The sequence below is a fragment of the Cygnus atratus genome, chromosome 1 (genome assembly GCF_013377495.2).
Source record: "Cygnus atratus isolate AKBS03 ecotype Queensland, Australia chromosome 1, CAtr_DNAZoo_HiC_assembly, whole genome shotgun sequence".
NCBI lineage: Eukaryota > Metazoa > Chordata > Aves > Anseriformes > Anatidae > Cygnus > Cygnus atratus.
This window is the reverse complement of record NC_066362.1, coordinates 9,562,217-9,584,809: the sequence shown is the minus strand read 5'-3', so window position 1 is coordinate 9,584,809 and position 22,593 is coordinate 9,562,217. Positions and strand designations below refer to the sequence as shown.

The window sequence follows — 22,593 nt, the reverse complement described above, 5'->3', positions numbered from 1 at the left end:
TTATTTGTTTGTTTGGTTTCTATTTTTATTAGCCTGTTGCTTATACATTCTTAAATAGTGTTCCTAAATATATAGACATTGCTTCCTTTAAACTGTACAAGGAAGCCTGACACAAGGTTCATAATAGGACCAAAGAAGAAATGCAAATTCACTTTTTTTTTTTAATTGCTCATTATTTAGTTCCTCAGTTTTAGAAGACAGTGTATTTCTGAATGTCAAATAGCTTTAAATGTAAGTCCTGTACTGCATTCTTAACTATTGAAGTGCTTCTGATTTTAACAGCAGATGAAGGTTTACAGCATAGACTGGATCCTTGGAGATTGTTTCTGGTGATGTGGTTCTAGTTTAATCTGTCAAAGGGGTACACTTTTACACAGAAAGGCTTATTAAAAAAAAAAATATATATATATATTACTAAAATAAATACCTTTATTGACTTATATGGTAGACTTTATAAAAATTTATATCTATTATTAATATTTATTTGAGCCAAGTGCTTATTTTAAATCATCTCTAGCCCCTATTCTTTGTTTTCCCGCTGTTCTGACCAATACACCAATAAGTAAAACTGTATGTATGAGAAAAGTCTGAAGAATAGCTGTTTCGACATAGTAGGCACAAAACTGCCAGCTAAATGTGAAATAACAATTGAAGTGTGATGTAGAAGATGGAATAAAACCAGATTGCTTAGGAGAGCATAAGCTGAAATCTGTGAGAAAATGAATTAGGGAAAAAACATTATTAATAGACTGATAAAGTGAATAATTCTGATATGGAATAACTGCAGATGTGTTGGGGTGGGAAGGAAGAATGTCCCCTGTAGTCACATATTTATGTTAACATACAGTTAAAATACACATTAAGATCATCATCATCATCATCATCATCATCATCTTCATAATCGTATTTTAACTCAAATACTAACATACACTTCCTCATCCCTGGAAGTGTTCAAGGACAGGTTGGATGGGGCTTTGAGCAACCCTGGTCTAGTGAAATATGTCCCTGCCCATGGCAGGGGGGTTGGAACTAGGCAAAAATAAATAAATAAATACAAGGTATATTTGCAATATTTCTTTCACAATTGAAGGTGACCCTTAAACTTATACAACATAATTCAAAACCAAACTTTAATTTTCTAGAATATAGAAGAGTTTTTTCCAGTTTATCCAATTTCAGCTGCATAAAACATTTTTTTTCTTGTTGTATATACATACACATCAACTGATTATTTATAACATATCTTACAGATTTTGGAAAATGTAAAATATGGAAAAGAATAGGAAAACACTTTTGAATATTTATTTAGAAGTTTTAATTTTTCTTATGATCATCAGTAAATTTGGTTATTATTGTTCATTCTATGTTATTTTATAAACAATATACACAAAATTAAACCTGCCTCTAAAGTGGACTAATATAACTGCAATCAAGTTGAAAATCCTGCACATGGCATTGGAGAAAGCAAGAACTCTCTTGGGTGGTGTTTTAACATCAGCTCCATGACAAACATTCAACTTTACTGGGAGACGTCACTAAACGTGAGACAACTAAGCCAGGCCATTATCCAGCACATCTTCAAACTGCATGACCAGGAGTCTCTGGTCAGATTCCTAAAAGCAGTCATCACACATGCCTCTCTAGCATCCTACTGAAAATTTCCAAATTCAGGGCAGCTTGGATGAACAGTGGGATTCCTTACTGGTTGCTTTATCTTATAGTAGAATAAATAATTTCTTCAGCACTACTAAGTATATGCAAAGAGATTGCTCTAAGTGTCCAATTTTCATGTTGAATTTCAGTTTTGATGTTTCCATATGGACTGGCAGGTCCAGAACCGATAATGTAATCTATACCTTTAATTTATACCTTTCCACACTATCTAAGACTTTTTTTTTTTTTTTAGAGGGAGTTTCAGAATATATTCATGATTTATTTATTTATTTATTGGCTGTATGTAGGAGCAGGAGGAAACAAGGATAAAGGGAATCAGGATGTAAGCAAGTCCAAAGTCCAACCAGTCAGAATTGTGGTCTCCATGTAGTAACAAAGTTTATTCATACAATCAGGAGAAGGTACTTAAGGACGTTTAGGCATTAATTTAAAATGAGGAATTGGTATATTTGGTGATTCTTTAACTCTGATCTAATATAATTGAGGAAGGAATGATCCAGATTTTATAGATTCTATGCTACACTTGATGATCTGCTGCGTAGTATTATTTCACCCAGTTAAAATTAATATTAAGGAATTGCTGAATACATTCAGCATTGCTGAATAGAATCGACACTAAAAGCTGAATTCAGTAAAAAATGCTTAAGATATTCCATCTGCCATCAAACTAAATATATATATTTGTTATACAGTGCATTATTTCATAAAACAAAACAGAAAAAAAAACAGATTATGCTAAAAAATGAAATATTTAAGAAGAATGCTGTTTCAAAAAGTGTTGCATCAGCTCAAACGATGTAAAATTCTAAGATGAAAAGATGAGTCTTTTGCTTAATTCTCCAAAATATACCTTATTAGTGAGATCCCCTAGTCTCAAACTTAATTTTGGACGATGATTACATTTCCATTGAGAAAAACAACCTCTTGTATGCTTTCTATGAGAACTCTGAGCACTTGAATTTAAATATTTATTTTTAGCCATAGAGGTTTTGCTGCAATATAAATCTAAAGAGTCATTACTATAAAAGAGATTTCTTACCTCTGATGGATGCCCAACCCTAATAAAGGTACAGAGTGGATCAAAAGCTCCTGTTCCACAAGCCAGGAGATGTGTTCTGTTGTATCGGTGAAGGACACGGACATAATTCGCACATTCATCCTAGTTTACATAAAAAATAAACATAGAAATATCTTAGCATTTCTGTTAAAAAGGATAGATTAAAAACATTTTTATTTTTTTTTAACATGTCATGTGCCTTCAGGTGATGGTCTGCATACAGAGAATTCCTTTTCCATCATGTATAAAATCTTAGTTCTCCCACTTTATACTAGTACCTCAGTCTCACCAAATCCATGGATGGACACTTATGACATGTTTAGAAGCATGTTTAGAGCTTTTATTTATCACAGCTTATTTTAAGCACTTTATGAGTCAGGAGTTAATAAGTTATAAAACATATTTTGTGCTTCTTTAATCTCAAGTATATTCTCTAAATCTAGATATTCATTTTACTAACTTTTATTAGATGCACTAGGCATTAACTTCAGAGCAAGAGATATGAATAGTCAGCAAATGGCTTCCCTCACAAGTTAAATAAACTCAAGAAAAATAGCGCTTTTTTAATTTTTTTTTTCTTAAGGCTACTGCACAACTGTTTTGTGTGTGTGTGTGTGTAATTCATTGCTAATCAATATTTTTTATTTTGTAAAACATCATGCTTTCTTTTAGTTCCACCATTCACGCCCTCCTTTGAAGAAGAAGTTATTCATCTTCCCTGAGGCAATACTTTGGGCCTCATTAGTATATTTGCAGCTTCATAAATATTGCAATTAAAAAATTTTCAAGCATTGCTTTGAGATGTGGGGTCATTATTCTTCCTGTGCTAAACTAGGAACAGAGAGAGTGAGAAAAATGTATCCATTAATTTTGGAACTCCTGGGACTTGATTTATTGGAGTATTTAATATTATGCAGTATTTTCTATATTTTGAGTAAAATTTCTGTTCATTTTCACTCATTGTGTGACATTTCTGCCTCTCAGACCCTGGGTTTTAAGACCCAGGTCATATGAAGTGGAAGACGATTATAATGGGATTAATCTCAGATAACTTTAGCTATTATAAAGTTTAGCCTTCTAATAAAGCTTTTCTTCTAGACTCTTTCAATACTCAGTGAAGAAGGCCATACATCTCCAAAAGACAAGTTAATCTATCATAAAATGAATGTGTAAAAGAGAGTGGAGGAATTTCATTTTGGAAATTTTGCTCTTTCAGTCCAGTTTTTGGACTAGTATATTTAGACAAGAACAATCCTGGGTCTTAATGACCATTTGAAAGAAGTTATTGTTTCAGAGGATTAGTCTGTGGCGGAGCCATGGCCAGAATACAGCTCTTGCAAAGCTAAGTTGGGTTCAAAACTAAAAAAACTGTCTTTTGTCAGTCTTTTGCAGCATTCAGTGCAAGTCTTCTAATTTATCCAACAAAAAATTAAGTATCGTATGGAAAAATTCTACTTTGTTACATGCTTCTCCTTAAACTATCACTGAGAAGTTATGTCATGGTAATTGAGAAGTTTTTTTTTTTTTTTTTTTTTTTTTTTTTCAAAATGATGGTTGACTCTAAAATGAGGGCTTAAAACAAAATGATGAAGGAGAGAGAGAGTAATCAGCAGCCCTGTGAATGATGGACAGGGTTGATGAACAGAGGATATGTGGTGATGTGACAGGAATGACAGGAGCACGGAATCAACAACATTGGGTGTAAGCAGGGTCACCTCCAATAGTTGCATGTAAGCGGGGAAATACCTACAGGGCACCAGCATGGAGAAGTCTCTCAAACCCTCTCTAGGAATCTGACATGCTGAGGTGCCTCTCTTAAGTGCCAGTACACTAATGCACACAGTATGGGGAATAAACATGATGAGTCAGAGATGTGGATGCAGTTGCAGGATTGTGATCTTGCTGGGGTCATGGAGATGTGGTGGGATGGCTCCCTGATGGAGTGTTGTAATGAAATGGTGCAGGCTTTTTAGGAAGGACAGGTTGGGAAAATGATGAGAAGGTGCTGTCCTTTATGCGTGAGAGCATTAAGCTCTGCCTGTGGATGGATGAGGAGCTGACTGAGAGTTCATGGGTTAGGATTAAAGGGAAGAGAGGGATAGGTGACATTACAGTGGATAATTGCTACAGGTCACCTGAAAATGTAGAATAAACACAAGGCCCTCAACAGACAGATAGGAACAGCCTCGCATTCATAGGACCTGGTCCTTGTAGGGGACTTCAACCACACAAGGCAACTGGACACCAGGTTCTGCTTAAATTGTCTCTGCTTATACATGGGCATCAGGGATGGGGCCATTCCCCTTCCATCGTCAACTATTCTGTGATTCTGCAAAAGAAATAGATAGCCTACACAGGCAGATAACATGCTGTGTAATTAAATATGAATATCATAGAATCATAGAGTAGTTTGGGTTGGAAGGGTCCCTAAAGACCATCCAGTTCCAACCCTCCTGCCATGAGCAGGGACACCTCCCAGTAGAGTAGGTTGCCAAAAGCCCCATCCAACCTGGCCTTGAACACTTCCAGGGGCGGGGCAACAACTTTAACTGTTCTGGGCAACCTGTATATGCAAAGGACAAATGAACCTTGTTTAATATCACTCTTTGAATTTCTTAATTCTTAGATTTTTTTCTTTTATTTTCTTTCCTTTTTATTTTTTTCTTTCCTACTTTTTTCTTTTTTTTTTTTTTTTAAAGGAAACTAATAATAATAATAATAATAATAATAATGTCTTCTTCCATGTGGCATCCACATGGTCTGTCACCTGACAATACTTTTTAGACCCACTGAAAAAAAAAATTCTACTTCAATTCCCAGACAAACTGAGAGACACAGTGAATTGAGATTAGTGGGATGTCATCAAGTACGTGAAAATCAGCACACAGAGATACCCACTTCGCTTGTATTTCATACATATTTACTAACTGGCAGTAGTGGAATGTTAAAACATAGTAGTTTTATGATGTTTTGTAGCTTTTTAAGTAGATGTTTTGCACTGACATTCTTCCTCATTCTCTCTCTCTTCCAAGTATGACCTTCCTGACTTATTCCCTCTGTTCTGTCTCTGTGGTGATCTGCTTTTTTCTCCATTTTTTATTATTATTTTCTTTATCCACATATCTCTGGAACTCTTGATCTTTGTCTCAAAAGCACTTTAGAGGAACAGAGATCTTAGGATTATATTTTTCTTTGCATGAGCAAAAATTATACAATTTTTCTCCTGTGTGTCTTCACAGAAATGCCTGAAAATTTCTGCGGAGAAGACACCAAATATAGAAAAAGTCATTCCAAATGGGTAGCCTTTATCAAAACAAATGAAAAAAAAAGACAACTAGACACTGCTGTTGACCCCATTAATAATATCTTGTACATGTAACAAGGAAGAATCAGGCAGGAGATATTAAAATAAGTTGTCTTCCTACTATATTAAATTATTAAATATTGTGTTCATCTTTAGGAGGCTCCATAGACATATTAATAGATTTGTAGAATTTCATTCGTCTGAAACTTCTTAGTGTGAAGGAGTTAGTCATCACAACAGAATTTGATTTCTGTTTCTGTTTGATTTCCAGTTCTGATAAAATAATTGAAAGGATCAAAAGCTCTCACACCGCAGGCCTACAGGTGTGTTTCCTGGCACACCGGATGAGAGCAGAACGATTTTATCCTCGGCTTGAACTGGATCAGAAAAGTGTGACCTGAGTTTAAGACGATGCAATTGTTAAGACTTTTCCAAATGTCCTATTTAGTCTTTTGCAAGCTTTCTAAAATTTTGTTTATGACTACAGTATTTGGTTTTACTGCTACAAGATGAACCGCTAAGATTTAAAGATTGTAAAAGCTTGTAAAAGTGGCTTGTTGTGTCATACAGAGCGAGCTAGCAGAGAACACTTGAAGTTCCTCAACACTGAGATGCTTATTACAACATTTTCAGACCTTAATATCAGTGATGCAGTGAGCACCAGATCTTTTGTGAAGGAAAATAAAGATGGAAATAAACAAGAAAAAACTTTGAAAGACCACTGATGAGTATTTTTTTTTTCTCAGAGACTTTATAGTGTGAAAAATAGAATTCAGAACTTAGAAAAGGCAAAGGGTTGATTTTAAGATGTAACACCATTAGGCCAATATTCATTTATGGCTACAAAAAATGAAGATGAGAAGGCGAGTAGTTTTGTTTCTAATTTAGATTCTCTGCATGTTGAGCAATTTAGCTCACTGAATACTGAGCAGGTTAATGAAAATTACTAAGGATTCCCTGGAATTGATTAGCCTTACCCATTTACATTGTCCCACACATAATTAGGTCTTGCATGAGGATCAGAGTATCATTCACTATTTGTTGGTATTAAAATATTTCCAGCTTTCACAATTTTAACATTTTTTCCGTTATTTTTAAGACACCAATTCTGTATTCTTGTGTTTATTTAAAAATTCTCTGATTTTCTTCTTAGAAAATGAGACACCTGACATTCACAGAGAGAATGTGAGAAACATATGTAATGAATGATCATATTCATTACAGTGCACATTTGAAGACACACTAGCAGAATGGATTTTAAAAGGTTTCAAATTTTAGGGAATCCTTAGAGAGTCTGAGGGTGAAAACTTTACATTACATTGGAACAACCATACCTATTCATGCATTTATTTAACCCAAAGAATATTTTCAAAGTATCAGAAAAATACATTGCATTGTGTAATGGTGAAGAAAAAATGACAGAGCTGTAATTGCAGCCTATGCTGAAAAGTAGTATTAAATAAAACTGAAACACCTTAGATTTTTGATTCGTTTAATATGACCATGAAGTTCAGATAATATAGAAAAACACCATATTCAACATGACACCTGAAATCCTCAAAGGTCCAAAAGCTTCCAGAAAAATGCAACGAACTTCTAATATACCTAAAAAAAATCAGTTCTAAGCCATGTGAGTGTGAGGACTAAAGTATCAAGTATAATAATAATAATAATAATTATTATTATTTTATATTATCTTTTCCACTCTGATTCATCCATTCCCTTGATGTGGACGTTTCTCATGCTTGTACCTCAACCAGAATCTTTATTACTTCCTAGGCTTCACAGTGAATATGTAGTGGTATCATCAAGGTTGCCTGATTGCTGTGTTTCCTGGGAAAACACTGTATGTGCCCTTCCTTGTTATGTGTTCCTATCACTGTTGCTGTAAAACTATCATCATTTTCAAATCCTTTCGTACAGTGTGAGCTCTCACAGCTGTGAGATTTATTAGGTGTTGTATTTGCTGTGTATTTATGAGGTGCAGATAATGAGCTTGGTGCACTGGAAAATTATAGAGAGCTCCCATCCAGAAGAACTTTCATCCTGTCATGCCAATGATATCAGCCACTGTATGTCAGTGAGCTTTCATGTCTTTTCCTGGGAAGTGATTAAAGTCAAAGCACTGAAACACAAGAACAGAACAGCTTCTAGGTTCGTTAAAATAAAATATTTATATTAGTATGCCAGAAAACCTACAGGGCAAAAGGATTTTGAATATATTTTATAATTACTAATAATTTAGCTGCTTTGTGAATGTTTCTAGAGAATTTGAATTTTAGAAATGAATTGGAATGTGAAAAGGTTTGAACAGATAAGATATTCTACATGTATAAAAAGAAAGGGAAATAGAAATGGGAAAAGGAATTACTAAGGTACCTTCTTTGCTATCACCAGAGAAAGAATTAGGAGAAAGTTCAGATGATTAAGTGTTCATTGCCTGTTTATGAGCTGCTTTGAAAAGCAATTAAACTAATAATTTAGTATATTCATAATGGTTACATATTTTTAAGCTGCAACACTTAGAATTATATCTATGCTTTGATCTATCTGAAATTTAGGGATGCTTGAATCCTTGTTTTGGGTCAGCAATGAGTATAATTAAAGTATATTTGATTTGTAATAAATGATACTTACAGCATCTCTTCCTTTAATTATGCACTCTTCTGCCTGAAGAGGTGTACTAGGCCAGTGAATCTGAAGAAAAACAAACATAGGAAATCATTCAATTGGTAGTCTGATCGTATTAATACAGCTTTTCCACTGCTCTTCATGTGAGACTATTTTATTGCATGGTATACATTTAATCAAGTTTCCGTTACATTTTGAACAGATTTCAAGCCAAATAATTTAGCTAAAATATCTATAAAATGTACAAGATGGTGACATATTTTTGTTGTAACATAACAGTTTTGCATAGGGTAACTCAGCAAAATTAATACTAGTAAACAGATTTAAAAGAAGTTAATGTATTGGACATTTTATACAAATTGAGTAGAAATGTCCCTGCTAAATTGTCAGTGACTTCCAACAACTTCCCTTAGAGTATTAATTTTGAACCACTGATTTCCTGCTTTAAGTGGCACTTAGGAAAGAAAATGGCTTACAGGGAAGTTAATGAGGGTCAGCAATTAACCTCATGGGAGTAGGATCAGCTCTTCACAGTCAATTACTGGAAGTGAAGCCAAATTATACAAGTAGGATCATTTTTTCTGTTACCCTACTATAAAAAAAAATTAATTTTCATTCCAAATGCATGATTTATTTGGATGAAAACAATGTTAAACATTGACTGAGTAGACTGGAATGGTTATTTTATTTCTTAGTATTTTTAAAAGTGAAAAAAAATCATATTCATTTCAGTGATAACACGCTTGGCTGAAAACAAATAAGTATGAAAAAATGGATGTCATCATTAAGATATTTTTGTCAATAGTCCAGTAATAAATTATTATTCTATCTGAAAAACATTTTAAAATTAAATCCATCTCCTGTTAGTTGTTTTTTTTTTGAATTATATTTACTTCATTTTCTTGAAATAATTTTAACCCCCCAAAAATCCAAGTATTTAGAATAAGTTATAAATCCTGGAGTCGTACCAAAAAAATCTTGAAGTCATAGAATCATAGAACGGGTTGGGTTGGAAGGGACCTTCAATACCATCCAGTTCCAAACCCCCTGCCGTGGGCAGGGACACCTCCCACCAGACCAGGTTACACAAAGCCCCATCCAGCCTGGCCTTGAACACTTCCAGGGATGAGGCAACAATTTTAACTGTTCTTGGCCAACATGTTCAATAGTGAAGAATGTCTTCCTTATATCTACTCTAAATTTATTTTCTTTCAGTTTAAAACAATTCCTCTTGTCCTATCGCTACATTGCCTGACAAAGAGTCCCTCTCCAGCTTTTCTGTAGCCCACCTTAGGTACTGGAAGGCTACTATAAAGACTCCCTGGAGCCTTCTCTTCTCCAGGTTGAACAACCCCAACTTTTTCATCCTTTCTTCATAGGAGAGGTACTCCAGCCCTCCGGTCATCCTCATTGCCCTCCTGTGATCTCGTTCCAATACGTTCATGTCCTTCTTGTGTTGGGGTTCCAGAGCTGAATGCAGGGCTCCAGGTGGGGTCTTACAGGACCAGAGCAGAAAGGGAGAATCACGTCCTTCAACCTGCTGGTCACACTGCTTTTGATGCAGCCCAGGATACAGTCAGCTTTCTGGACAGCAAGCACACAGTGCCAGCTCATATTCAGTTTTTTGTTAGCCAACACCTCAAGTCCTCCACAGGGCTGTTCTCAATCCCCTTATCACCAGATCTAGTGGTCTTTATTTATAAATAAGGACACGGATGAGACCATTTTATAACAAAAGATCAAATGTTATTCTTGTGAACTTCAACAGCTTGCATGTGCTTAGGTCTCATGGCCTGAATAAAACCACTTACGTTCAGACACCATTTAAATCTTGCAAGGAATCTAAAATTAATCAGAACTTTTGCTTTGGGTCAGATAGTCTCATAGTCACCTATATACGATCAGAAGTAACTCATGCTTAGAATCTGTATTGCTGTTAGGTACTCTGTTGAGGTACATGAACCCTGTTGAAGTCCTGTGAAGGCACTAATCCAGTCATCATTCCTGGTTTATTCAGCATAAAACTCAGAAGTCAAGGTCATTTACTATTTCCTTTGCTCATTGGCAGAGGATGGAGTAAGGAACAGCCTGTTCTTAACCCAAAGGCCTAGAAGTTAGAAGATGTGAGCTCTAGGATCTCCTGAGTCTAAAATTTTAAAGCCGCAGCTTCAACCACAGGGACATGCTCTTACTGGTAGGCTAAAATGTTGTGTGTTTTTTTTTTTAGCCCATAAATGATGCGTGGGGGTGTTAGGAATGCAGAAACTGAGAAACCACATCATGAATGAACAGTTGACTCTGTAACCTATTATCAAATATAATGTGTGTAGGTGATTGTTTTTGTACTTAGTCCAAGTGCTATTCAAAATATTTCATGTACACATTCTCCACTTAAGAGATAGTGATTAAAATACATAAACAGGATTAAGAGAGAGATTAAAAAAAAAAAAAAAAGAGTTCAATGTTACCCCTTTATCTGGAAGGCTTAAAAGCAGATGCAGAATAAGCAGGAAGGATTTGGTCCTTAGCATACTGTGATGAGAAGTGGTGGATGTGTGCACAACCGTCTTGCAGAGATGGAGGGATTTCCCTCCTGGGTGGATTGTTCTTATCAAAAGGTTAATGAGCAACAGTAGCTGTACTGTATCTACCACTGCTGCTGTGGATCTGCTTTTTAAAACTGACTCCTGTACAAATCCGCCAAGTGAAACCCTGTTTTTGTTGTTGTCTCAGACATATGTGTATTACCTATTAGGATACTTATCATAGCTTGTCATAGCAAAAGTGTCTGTCAGAAGGAGAAAGGCAGTCACCTATGTACCTTTTCCATCAGTTATGCAGAGTTGTGGGAATCTATCTTGTATTTTCATAGGCAGTTACCTACATCTAAGGCAAACTCATGTTAGTTGCCTGAAGTCATTTCTTACAAAGCTTATGAGTCTTAATCTAAACAAGCATTAAGATTTTGATCTCTTCAAGATTCTTTTATACTTAGACCTAGAGAGACTCTACACATCAGATTCATAGCATTCTTCAAAATTCAATTTTATGTGCATACTAAGTCTGATCGTAGTGCTCAAAAATGTGCATAGTAAAAAAAAAAAAAAAGAAAGATAGTGTGGAAAAACACCAAAAAAGTTGTTTTTGTTGTTGGTATTATTATTATTATCATTCCTTTTAATCATGAAATTGTCACAAGAATTTTTTAGCTTGGTTTACACAACTGATAAAAGCTGTTTGGTCTCTCTATGATCATTTGAAAAGAAATGGGTAGTAAATGGCCTAAGGTAATAATACTTTATCAAGGTGTACTTACTGTACTTAAGTATATTTGTGCAACTAGTACATTTTCCCTTAACCAGGTTAAATAAGATTTTTCTGGACTGCATGGATATCCAGATATTAATCAACTGTAGTGGTAGCCTTTAACCTGCCACATGTAATTTTTCCTTATGTTTATGCTTTAGGGTTATGAAAACTACCAGCTTCAACTTTGAATTGGTTCTTTGACAGGATTAAAATCTTTTGGCAAGCTGTCAATACATACTGTTGAGAAATTTTTCTGTGCATCTAGACTGGAATAACATCACAGTAACATACATTTCACGGTGCTACAAGCTTGACCTTTTTTTTGGACATAATTATTTAAGAGTTGTCACTACTGCAGATTACTGTGAAGTAAGTTTTTAAATTTCATGTTTAGTGATGTTTTCTCATCTTGCACCACAATATTATTATCCTTGATACCTGACTGATATAATTCTTTATTGAAAAGAATTCTTTGTTAAAAAGATAGGAAAAAGCTATACTTAAATATGCTCTTTGTAGAAAAAAAAAAAAAAAAAAGAATTATAGGGATTATAGTGCAATAGAAATGATAGTTACTGAGCAAGTTCAGATAGGGAAAAAAACTTTAATTGCATCTGGAATCCTAATTAGAATCTCCAAGCAGCTTCAATACTCAGTCACTAGTCTCAGAAAAAACAGGATGTCAAGTTTAATGAAAAATAATTTCAGGAAACTATATTAGCTTCATAATACTTCAGGCCAAAACGTACTACTGTGTGAGCTAGTCTGAACTGTGGTATATGACAGAGCAATTAAGCAACTCCAGTTCTTGTTCTGAGTCAATACATACTGCTTAACTAACACATAACTTTTGTTTAACTGAAATGCAAATTCTGCAAAAATAGCCTGTTATATCTGGGAGATACTATGTGTATGTATCAACAAATACATACCCACCTTACCTCTTGCAAAGTAATTCCAGTGGATAATCAAACTTATGTGCTTCTTACTTCAATTTCCATATGTTTCTATATGATATTCAAAGAAAATGCAAGCAAGCGGGCTTGTGTTCAGCCAGCTCTAGAGCAGAAACACAGCTAGCTTCACCAGAGGTAAGAAACACAGGATATGTTGTCAGGGCTTTATTATGTATTACAACACCAACATAAATCCTAACCTGGAGTTATCTCACAATGGACCAGAAACAGGACATTGAAACCTGCCTGCACAAGCCTGTACTTATGAAGGCTTTTCTTCATAGCAAGCCCTTCCTGAGTACTTTGAAGCAGAAACTGCACAGAATGAATATCTGAAAAGAGTTTTTGGACAAATAGGAAGTACAATTTAATTTCACTTCTACAGGAGAGGAAAAGAGGTTGTCCTCCTTGGTTGCTCTCAAACCAGCGGTTGTCCTCCTCTATGAGCTGCCAGATCACTGAACTACCAGCATTGGTTCAAATTTTCTGTCAACAAAGATGTGCTCTGGCAACAATTAAAATTAACTGTAATGTTTTTTTAAAAAATAAACTTGGCAACAGATATCAAATAAAATTCTCTATCAGTGTGTTAGCTCATTACAAGCCTTAAAGACTTTGGATCATATCCCAAATATGTGCAAAGTTTGATTCCAAAGGTGGTATGAAAGGAAATGAAATCTCTAGGGAAAGCAAAGGTCATATGAAGGGTACCTCTGAAGATTTGGCTTTACACATGGTTTCAAGAAGTTTTATTGCTTTAATTCTCTGTAAATACTTATATCCACATTTCATTTTGGCCTCCATCATTCTTGCCACTGATATTGTTAGGGCATTAATGTTAGAAACCAAAACAAATGATTAGCTTTGTTTCAAAAACTTATGGTAGGATGTACTAAACACTAAGAAAGAAAATCTCTGTGTACCATATGCAAGGGAAGATACAAAGAATAAAAATACAAAGTAGACTAAGGAAATAGAATATGACCAGTGAAGAAGTGATATTCTGTGTTTGTCCAATATGACAAAGAAGGTCTACACCATGTTTGTGAGCTCTCCCCAAATCTCCAGCTGATACAAGAATGACAGGAACAGTTTCCTTTCCTGAGAGATATTTTCCATTTTTTATGTATTTTTTTCTTTACTGTATATTATAGGTGCTCAGAATAATGTGTGCCTATGATCTGTCTTTGAGAGTGCTGCTCCGTGTTTGACAGATATAAAGAATTGAACTTTAAGGAACAGTGTGGTTTATCAAATGCAGATTTATGGGACACATACCTCATATACATCACATGTTGAATTCATTAGAAATGCTGGATTACTTTGACAGCCAATAGGTCTCAAATCATAAGCATTTTATGTCCACTCAGCATTTTGTTGTTTTTCTTTGGGGGACTCCTGACATTCTTGCTAGAACTGACTACCTGAGGAATTACAGGGTCATTTTATGGCAGAAGGGATACATATCTGGCTGGGAGTGGGTTTTATTTTTGTTTTTAGAGAGCATACTCATCTTCCAAATTGTGGAAGATGGGATGGCAATGGATTAAAACACACAAGCTATTTGCTAGAACAAAAAAAGAAAAAAAAAAAAAAGATCAATGAGATCTACTCCAAAGCTACCAAATTTCTGAAAGATCTCTTCTGCTTTTCTGCAGCTAGTGATTCATCCTGGTTACCAGAGAGAAAATAAAACCCAGAAACTTGTCTCCTTCTTCTTATACTTTCACTAGATTATAACTGGTATCTTAAATTAATTAAACTAAAGTATTTAGTCTGAAAGAAAAGGTCAAAGGCTAATCAACACACACTTAAAGGCAGCTTAATGCATAACTTTGATAGTAATGAATTAACTGGTCTCTTGTTTCCAAGAACTTTCCCCAGCATATCTCAGTAATCAAGCACTCATATAACAGAAATGTCTCATTCCACACTTTTGCTGATAGTGCTGTGGGACAATCAAGTTTTCCTTAGCCATCACTGAATGAGATCTGCACTGAGTGAACACTGAGAAAAGAGAAAAGGATTGTGACATTTGTATTTGAGGGAGATAAGTCCCAGTGAGGTCATGTTTCAAAACATGTTAGGTCAAGCTCCATTTATTCCAGTGTCTCATCTTTTGCACATCATAAAAGCAGGCATGTAGGCAAGAAGAGCTTCCATTAATTTGTCATACTCTGAACATAGGTCTCAAGACAGCGTACAGAGTAAATGGCTGATCTTCCATTTTAAAACAACAAAAAAGAGAATAACAAACTTCCAGAGTATGTCTAGATGGAACAATGGTGATTGGACAGAAGCATAAAATGTTCTATCCTGTCATCTTTCTTCATACAGATTTACTGCTGAATAGGGAATAAGAGAGGGGAAGAAAAGCTTATTTTATAGAAACAACTGCTTCATAAATGTCTTTATATCCCTGAGCTCTAATATTTTGTCACAGAATATTAATAAGTTTTGTCAAATGGAAAAGGAGTTAACTCATATCTGACTGTGGAGGAGCAAAGCTCAGTATGTAATAGTGACCTCTGAGGAGTTAAAAAATTATTACATAGATATATATATTTTTTAATGTAGATAAATACCCAAATGGCCTCCCTGAGTATCTCTGTTTCCCTATATCTAAGATTGCCTTTCCCAAACTGTTTATAAAAAGGATAAAACATATCTATTCACAATAACAGAACATGCTAATTACCCTTAGAGATAAGGAGGTGGACCAGGATGTTGGTATGAGAATATGCTGTTCACTTACAAGAAGGACAGAAACAAAAGAATCTGAAACATTGTGACTTAATTCCCCTTTCTCCTCCCACAAACCACAAAGTAGACTTCAAATGATACTTTCAGTCAGTACTTACAAGCACTGATTTTGAGCAAATGATACATTTTCTAAGGAGGGGTAGAAATTAATTGCAGGATTTATGTTGCTTTTGCATAGTTTATGTGTTCTCTTATAACTTATATATTTTTTTTGTTTGTTTGTTTGTTTTCCTGGTGCTGTAGAAAAATTCCATACTAATAACAGGGAGCGATTAAGCCTTAATTATATAGCAGAGATACAGAAATTAGGTATATGCAATGTGCTGTGCAATGCTCTAAATTTTAGTGAACATGCTGAAAAAAGTGAGACTGAAAAATAACTATGTGAACCCCAGATCTCTTCACCTAGAGGGGTCATTAAGAGTCATTTTCATTGGAAAAGAAATGATAGTTAGTGTTTTTTTTTTACAGGTAAACATGGCATTAAAGATCATACACAAAATGTTAATATCTACAAGAACTCCATTATCTCATTTCCACTCATGCAAACTCTGATGTTTTGTGCTATACATTATCAAACCAAGTGATAAATAGATATATCTGTTTACTCCACCTCTCGATAGTTGTCACTGACTCGGTCCAAACTGAGGGAATACAAGAGGTCTCTTCCTCCCGCAAACAGTCGCTCTTGATACTCATCCAGCAGCATTATATGAAGGCCAAGATATCCAAATGGGCTATGAAAGACTGACGTCCTGTTTAAATCCCAGAGCTCTGAAATACAATCAGAGTACACATGATAAATACCACACAGCTTAGCTTCATGGCTTCATTTTCATATCCTCCTAGGGAACTAGACCAGAAGCTGTGGGACATTAAAATGCTAATCATGTAATCTTTTGAGTAAGGAAGAGACACAAAACACCTGGGAACAATTTTCAAAATGAGCCAGCTTTCCAGAAGACTTGTATGTGAATCTTTATATCATAATCTTTGTGCACGATATATCATGAGGTGGGGATTGGGGGAACAAGTTTTCTCCCAAATATTTTATAAAAAGGAAAAAAAAAAAAAGAAAACACTGCTGAGGACATTAACTGAAATGTGGAAATAGGAATGAACTGGTGGAAATTGAAAAATTACTGGAAATTGTCTCCTTGCCCTTCCCTCAGACATGTAAAACTGCAGGTTTTTATTGTATGCACAATATTCTGTTTCTGTGGTGTTGCTTTTTTTTTTTTTTTTTTTTGGCGGGGTGGGGAGGGGGTAAGGGTGAGGGTGGGGAATGGGGTAGAGGATGGAGAAGATGCTGTTGCTTGTTTTAAACCCAGCACTGTGTCCACTTACTTCATGGAAAGTGTTGGCACTAAATTCAATAACAGTATAAACTCTGTAAGATACATATTCATAATTTTCCAAGTGATTACTGATTTTGTCAAGAAATATGTTGACCAGTTAAGGGGATCTGGGGCTTAGCTGTGTATGATCCAGACTAAAGTCACTTCTACAGAGAAAGTAAAATTCGTCCTGTGTAATGTTGCAGAAACTTGGAATCAGGCCTCAGGAAGGAAGAAAGAGGCAAGCATTGGGGGTATTTCTGCACTCTCAAGCAGATGGTGCAGAGCACAGTTTGGCTCGCAGCACGTTGGAGAGGCTAAGAATCATTTTGTTGTTGGGGAGTCTCAAAAGAATTCATTACAGACCGTGCCCTAGGACTGTTTTAGAAACAGCAGAGCTGGGACTGAGGGAAAAAACTATATTCCTATATCTATATCATGGTGAATTGTTTCATTTTGAAGAAACAAAAGTCACTCTTGGTAAAAGTCACTAAGTTCCTTTTAGTTTTATCCTCACAGCTGTCCTTAAACATAACTTTCCCAGTTGTTTAGATGTGTCCCAGCAGCTGATGATGGAACAGGTGGGATTGTCCCAGAGGTAGGGGGAAAAAAAAATTAAAAATGGACCCTCATCTGGTCTTCTGTGAGAGGACTGGCCCCCTGTGTGAGGGAAAGTCCTTGAAGAGAAAGAAAGAGAAAGTTCATGTGTCAAAGAAAGTTCTTGCATTGGTGTAACACTCTGGCATCCATATATGGGATACCATATATGCCAATCATATATTCTGTGGTTTTCAGAAATTGATTTGCATCTTTAAGCTAAGAATGGCAGCTTCATAATGGACCCAAATACAAAACTACCAAAATTCACTTCACTATTAAAAATGTGTCCTGAGTTCTCCGAGGAAAGAGTGTTCCAAACAAATGAGATCTGAGTTCTGTGTTTGAATTCAAATTTCTCTTACATCAAAAAGATTTATCATGACTAATTTTCACAGAATCACAGAATCATCTAGGTTGGAAGAGACCTCCAAGATCATCTAGTCCAACCTCTGACCTAACACTAACAAGTCCTCCACTAAACCATATCACTAAACCATATCACTAAGCTCTACATCTAAATATCTTTTAAAGACCTCCAGGGATGGTGACTCATCCACTTCCCTGGGCAGCCTATTCCAATGCCTAACAACCCTTTCCGTAAAGAAGTTCTTCCTAATATCCAACCTAAACCTTCCCTGGTGCAACTTTAGCCCATTCCCCCTCGTCCTGTCACCAGGCATGTGGGAGAATAGACCAACCCCCACCTCGCTACAGCCTTCTTTAAGGTACCTGTAGAGTGCGATAAGGTCACCCTGAGCCTCCTCTTCTCCAGGCTGAACAATCCCATCTCCCTCAGCCGCTCTACGTAAGACTTGTTTTCCAGACCCCTCACCAGCTTTGTTGCCCTTCTCTGGACAACAATTCTTATTTCCATTCTTGTGTGAATAAAAACAAAATTGAATCCCAGTAGGGTTTACTCAGATTCTGGTCTTTGAATTTCTCATTCTCTCCCTCTTTTTGTTTTGCAATTTGTTACTCACCATTCAAAAGTTATACACAATAACATGTGAGAAATATTCCAGTTGAACAGAAAAAAGGATTTTTCTGTCAAACCAATACACAGGGGAACTGGTATGAAATGTCAGATTAAATCTCTGGTTTAGTCTCAAGGAAAGACTCCTAATTTTCCTCAAAAGATACCTTACTTACATCTTAAATTATAGAAAAGAGAAAAAATAAATATTTTTACTTGAAATAAATTTAGCATTTAATAGCTATATTAATTTAACATGAAATTTGGCATTCTAATAGGATATTTAGCATTCATTAAGGACATTATCCAAGGCCAGCTTGGACTGGGCTTTGAGCAACCTGATCTAGTGGGAGGTGTGGCAGGTGGGAGGTCTATGGCAGGGAGATTCGAATTAGATGATAGTTAAGGACCCTTCCAACACAAACCATTCTGTGATTCTATGAATTCAATACAATAACCACAACTCAGTTTTATTTGAAATTAGTATTTAAATTGTGTTTGTGGCATTGAAGGAGTTTAGTAATTAGATAAATATATTACTATATTTGTTTACTAGATTCGATTCATGCCAACAGAGGCTTAAAGCAACTACTTTCTGAAAGCTGTTTCCTTAGATGATAATATTTTTTTTATCAAAGGAGTCATTCAACCTCACAAGTGATTTCTTTCCTGAGCCATCTTCAAAAATAATCTACTAAATAGTTGTGGAGAACTGTTTTAATGTCTAGGCTTTCCATTACATTTTTCAACAGGAGAGGTTAAAACACTTTTCACGTGTGTTTTTGGATTGATTTAACAAATAGAAAAAATAAGTCACAGAGAGGAGTATCATGATGAATAGAACAAGAGTCTTGTTTGTCGAAGGTTAATGCACTGACCATTTTTGGCAGTGATACACCTAGTGCAAGACTGAATAGCAATGTGGAAATGGTATTTTCAATGCAAGCTTCTCTTGCCGAGCAAATCCAGCAGATTTCTCTTTCAAAAGAAAATTGCCTTTTTTTTTTTTTTTTGTGATGAAATTAGAAATGGAATACAAGAAGAACTGGAAATATTTTTTTTGGTCCTAAATAAAATGACTTTTTTTTAGTAAGAATATCAAACATCCAATTTATTTTATTTTCACGTCAGTCCTGCAGAACATGAATTGCATTTTAAAGTTCTAATTATATACAAGCCGTGAAAGGATACTCTGGTAATTTCCCCCGATTTACTTTCATCTTGTCCTGAATGCAAATTTTTCATAGGTAAGACAATATTTCTTTACATAAATCAGAGAAATCACTCGCTTGTTTTCAGTGAGAATACTAAGCACAATGAATTCCTCTACCTGATCATTTAAACTGTTAACTTACTCATGTAAGAGACAGTCCTGCCAAGTACACCTATAACTTTAATTGTCTTAAATAAACATTGACTATATTAAACACCTCTCAAGATCAAGCTTGTAAAAAGAAATATTTTTAGGACTGCCTCCACCAAATCTATACAGGCATATTTTTGCTGTAAGTTTAGAGATCAGCACAGAAGTAAACGTGACATCTGGAAGGGCTGCAAAACACCAAGCAGGGAGATCTGGGGAAAAATTTGGTCATAAAAATACAAATTTATTAGTATTATGCAGCTCCTTTGAAAGGTACTAGGTTTTGTGGGCATTGTAGGACATCTGAGATATTAGGACAGTGTAGGAAAATAGGTTACAGCACCTTCTGAATACCAAGAAAATGGGAGGGATAACCCAGGGAGTCTAAAATGGCACTAGATGCCTGTCTCTTCTAAGCAACTGAATCTTGCTCATATATGGCTTCATGTAAATTACCTAGCTTATGCTTGCAAGGGTTACCTTGTGACTATAGACTCCTCAAGGTGTCAAGAGTTGTGCTTCTGGCTATACCCACATCCTTAAATTGAACAACTCAGTTCCTAGCTCATACTTAAACTTGAACACAAGCCAAAAAGAGGTTGTTCTTCTAATTAATCCTAGGATTTAATATCTGCAATTATACTGAACACATCTAAAACACTTACAAGATCAGGTGCAACTGTGATTTTCTTTGAAATTCTGGACAGAGAAAATATAGCACTGCCTAATATTTTAAAAAATATTCTATTGTCTTAATTGGTCACCTGAGAAATAGCAGACATGAGTTCAATTTCCTTTTCTAAATGCATCGAAACACAGATCTTCCTCTTTCCATAAAGAGGACTAATCACAAGCTATTAGCTACTAGATTGGTAGGGAAGGATGGATGCTTTCTCCATTTCCTGTTGAAGCAGTGCAACAAAATTTTCAGGTTCAGGCAGAGTGAACAAGCAAGAGCATGACACTAATTTAGTAGTTAAATTGCTTTCTGGGAAAGATGTGCTGGCCCTAGTGCTCAAAATAGTCTGTGCATTTTATATTAAAGAGTTAGTGAATAAAGTACAGTAACTGTTCTAGCACATGGACAAGAAACTCTCAGCTTTTCTCACATGGGAATGGGTAAAGATTTCAGATGAGTAAAACCCTTCTGTTTGCTGTGTTTCTACAGATTTCTGTGAAAACAAAACAAAACAAAACACCTCTCTATAAAGGTTTTCTGTGAAAAAATAAAAAGCAAGATAAATAAAAAAAAATAATAATTTTTGAGGGAGAGTGCATTGTTACTGCTCAAAACAAAGGACAAAAGAGAAAAGACCATTCCTTTTCCTAACAGTTGATGAACAAGTTGCCTCAGTGTAACGATCCCCAAATTTGAGACAATGATATTAGTGATAGTGTAGTGTTTTACTATTTTAACTTAAAAGCTCTACACAATAAATAAAAACACACCATTACAATATGAATGATCTTTTACTTAACAAAAAAAATTACTGCTTCAATATTTACATATTCATATTCACTATACTTAAAGTGAAGGCCTTAAAGCAAATCCGGGCTGCTAGATTATGTCTCATAAAAATAATACAACATCCATGTAGAACAAATTTAGTTTCTTCCTGCTTTAAATGCTGAGAGTAAACCTTCAGGTTTGTTGTGTTTCTGCCAGTGCTTGTTGGCAAATATTCAGACAGATTTTATTTACTGTACTTTTTCTTATAACAAATATAATTCAGTTAACTTATTCATACTTTATCCCTTTGACAAGAAGGATTCTATTATTTATTTGTCAAGAAATGCTAGCTATATTCATAATATCTGTAGGTTTTTTGTTTGTTTGTTTTGTTTTTGTATATTTTAATCATAGAATCATAGAATGGATTGGGTTGGAAGGGACCTTAAGGATCATGTAGTTCCAACCCTAATTCTTTCTAACTTCTAACACATGCTTAGGACATTAAATGCAGAAAAATTGTTACTGCTTCACAGTAGCCAGAGTATAGTTGTCCAATAGTGAGTTGTCCAGTTTCTCAGAAATTAAAAAACGTAGTGAGGAATGTATAGCTTTAGACCTTGGATGCAAATAAATATCATTTCAGCATTATCTTCTATTTTCCCAAGGAGTGAAAAAGTTTCTGTTACTCTGCTCTGTTTTCCATAGCATTACATCACCACAACAGCACAAGTATATTGCTTTTACCCTTTTTTGCCCTTTTTTGCCCTCATAAAAGTCTTTGGTTCCCCTTTCAAATTCTACAGCGATGTACTCTCATCTCCCACACTACTTAATTCTGCAGAACATTCTTCTGGCAAAGATGTTTTCCAGATGCAGGGCACTGACACATGAGTCTAGCACTTTGAACATGTTGAATAGGTAAGGTGCACATCTCAGTGCTGCTTTACAGGAAGAGGTAACAATTGGGTTTGCCTTCTGTCCCCATCAATAATGTAAAAGGCCACAGATATAAAATAGAGGTACTGTGAACACCTGGAGGACATTTCATGTTTCCAATTATCGGCATAGTCTTGGAGTATAAATATTATAATGGAAAAGATTTTGTAAGAGTTTGATGAGCCTTATATAATGGTATTTAATTCAACTAGTTGCTATTATAGGACAAGTGAAAAC

The 22,593-nt window shown here is 35.3% G+C and overlaps 1 protein-coding gene across 2 annotated transcripts in view; it reads right to left on the bottom strand.

The window, feature by feature from the left end:
• The window catches only part of SEMA3E (semaphorin 3E), a 144,596-nt gene that overhangs the window by 52,951 nt on the left and 69,052 nt on the right, over positions 1–22,593 (bottom strand). For both annotated transcript variants that reach the window (XM_035549404.2, XM_035549405.2), the window contains exons 2-4: positions 16,308–16,468; positions 8,673–8,732; positions 2,714–2,833 (exon numbers count right to left, since the gene is read on the bottom strand). In XM_035549404.2, coding sequence (XP_035405297.1) covers positions 2,714–2,833; positions 8,673–8,732; positions 16,308–16,468 — 341 coding nt within the window. The remainder of the gene's footprint in view (positions 1–2,713; positions 2,834–8,672; positions 8,733–16,307; positions 16,469–22,593) is intronic.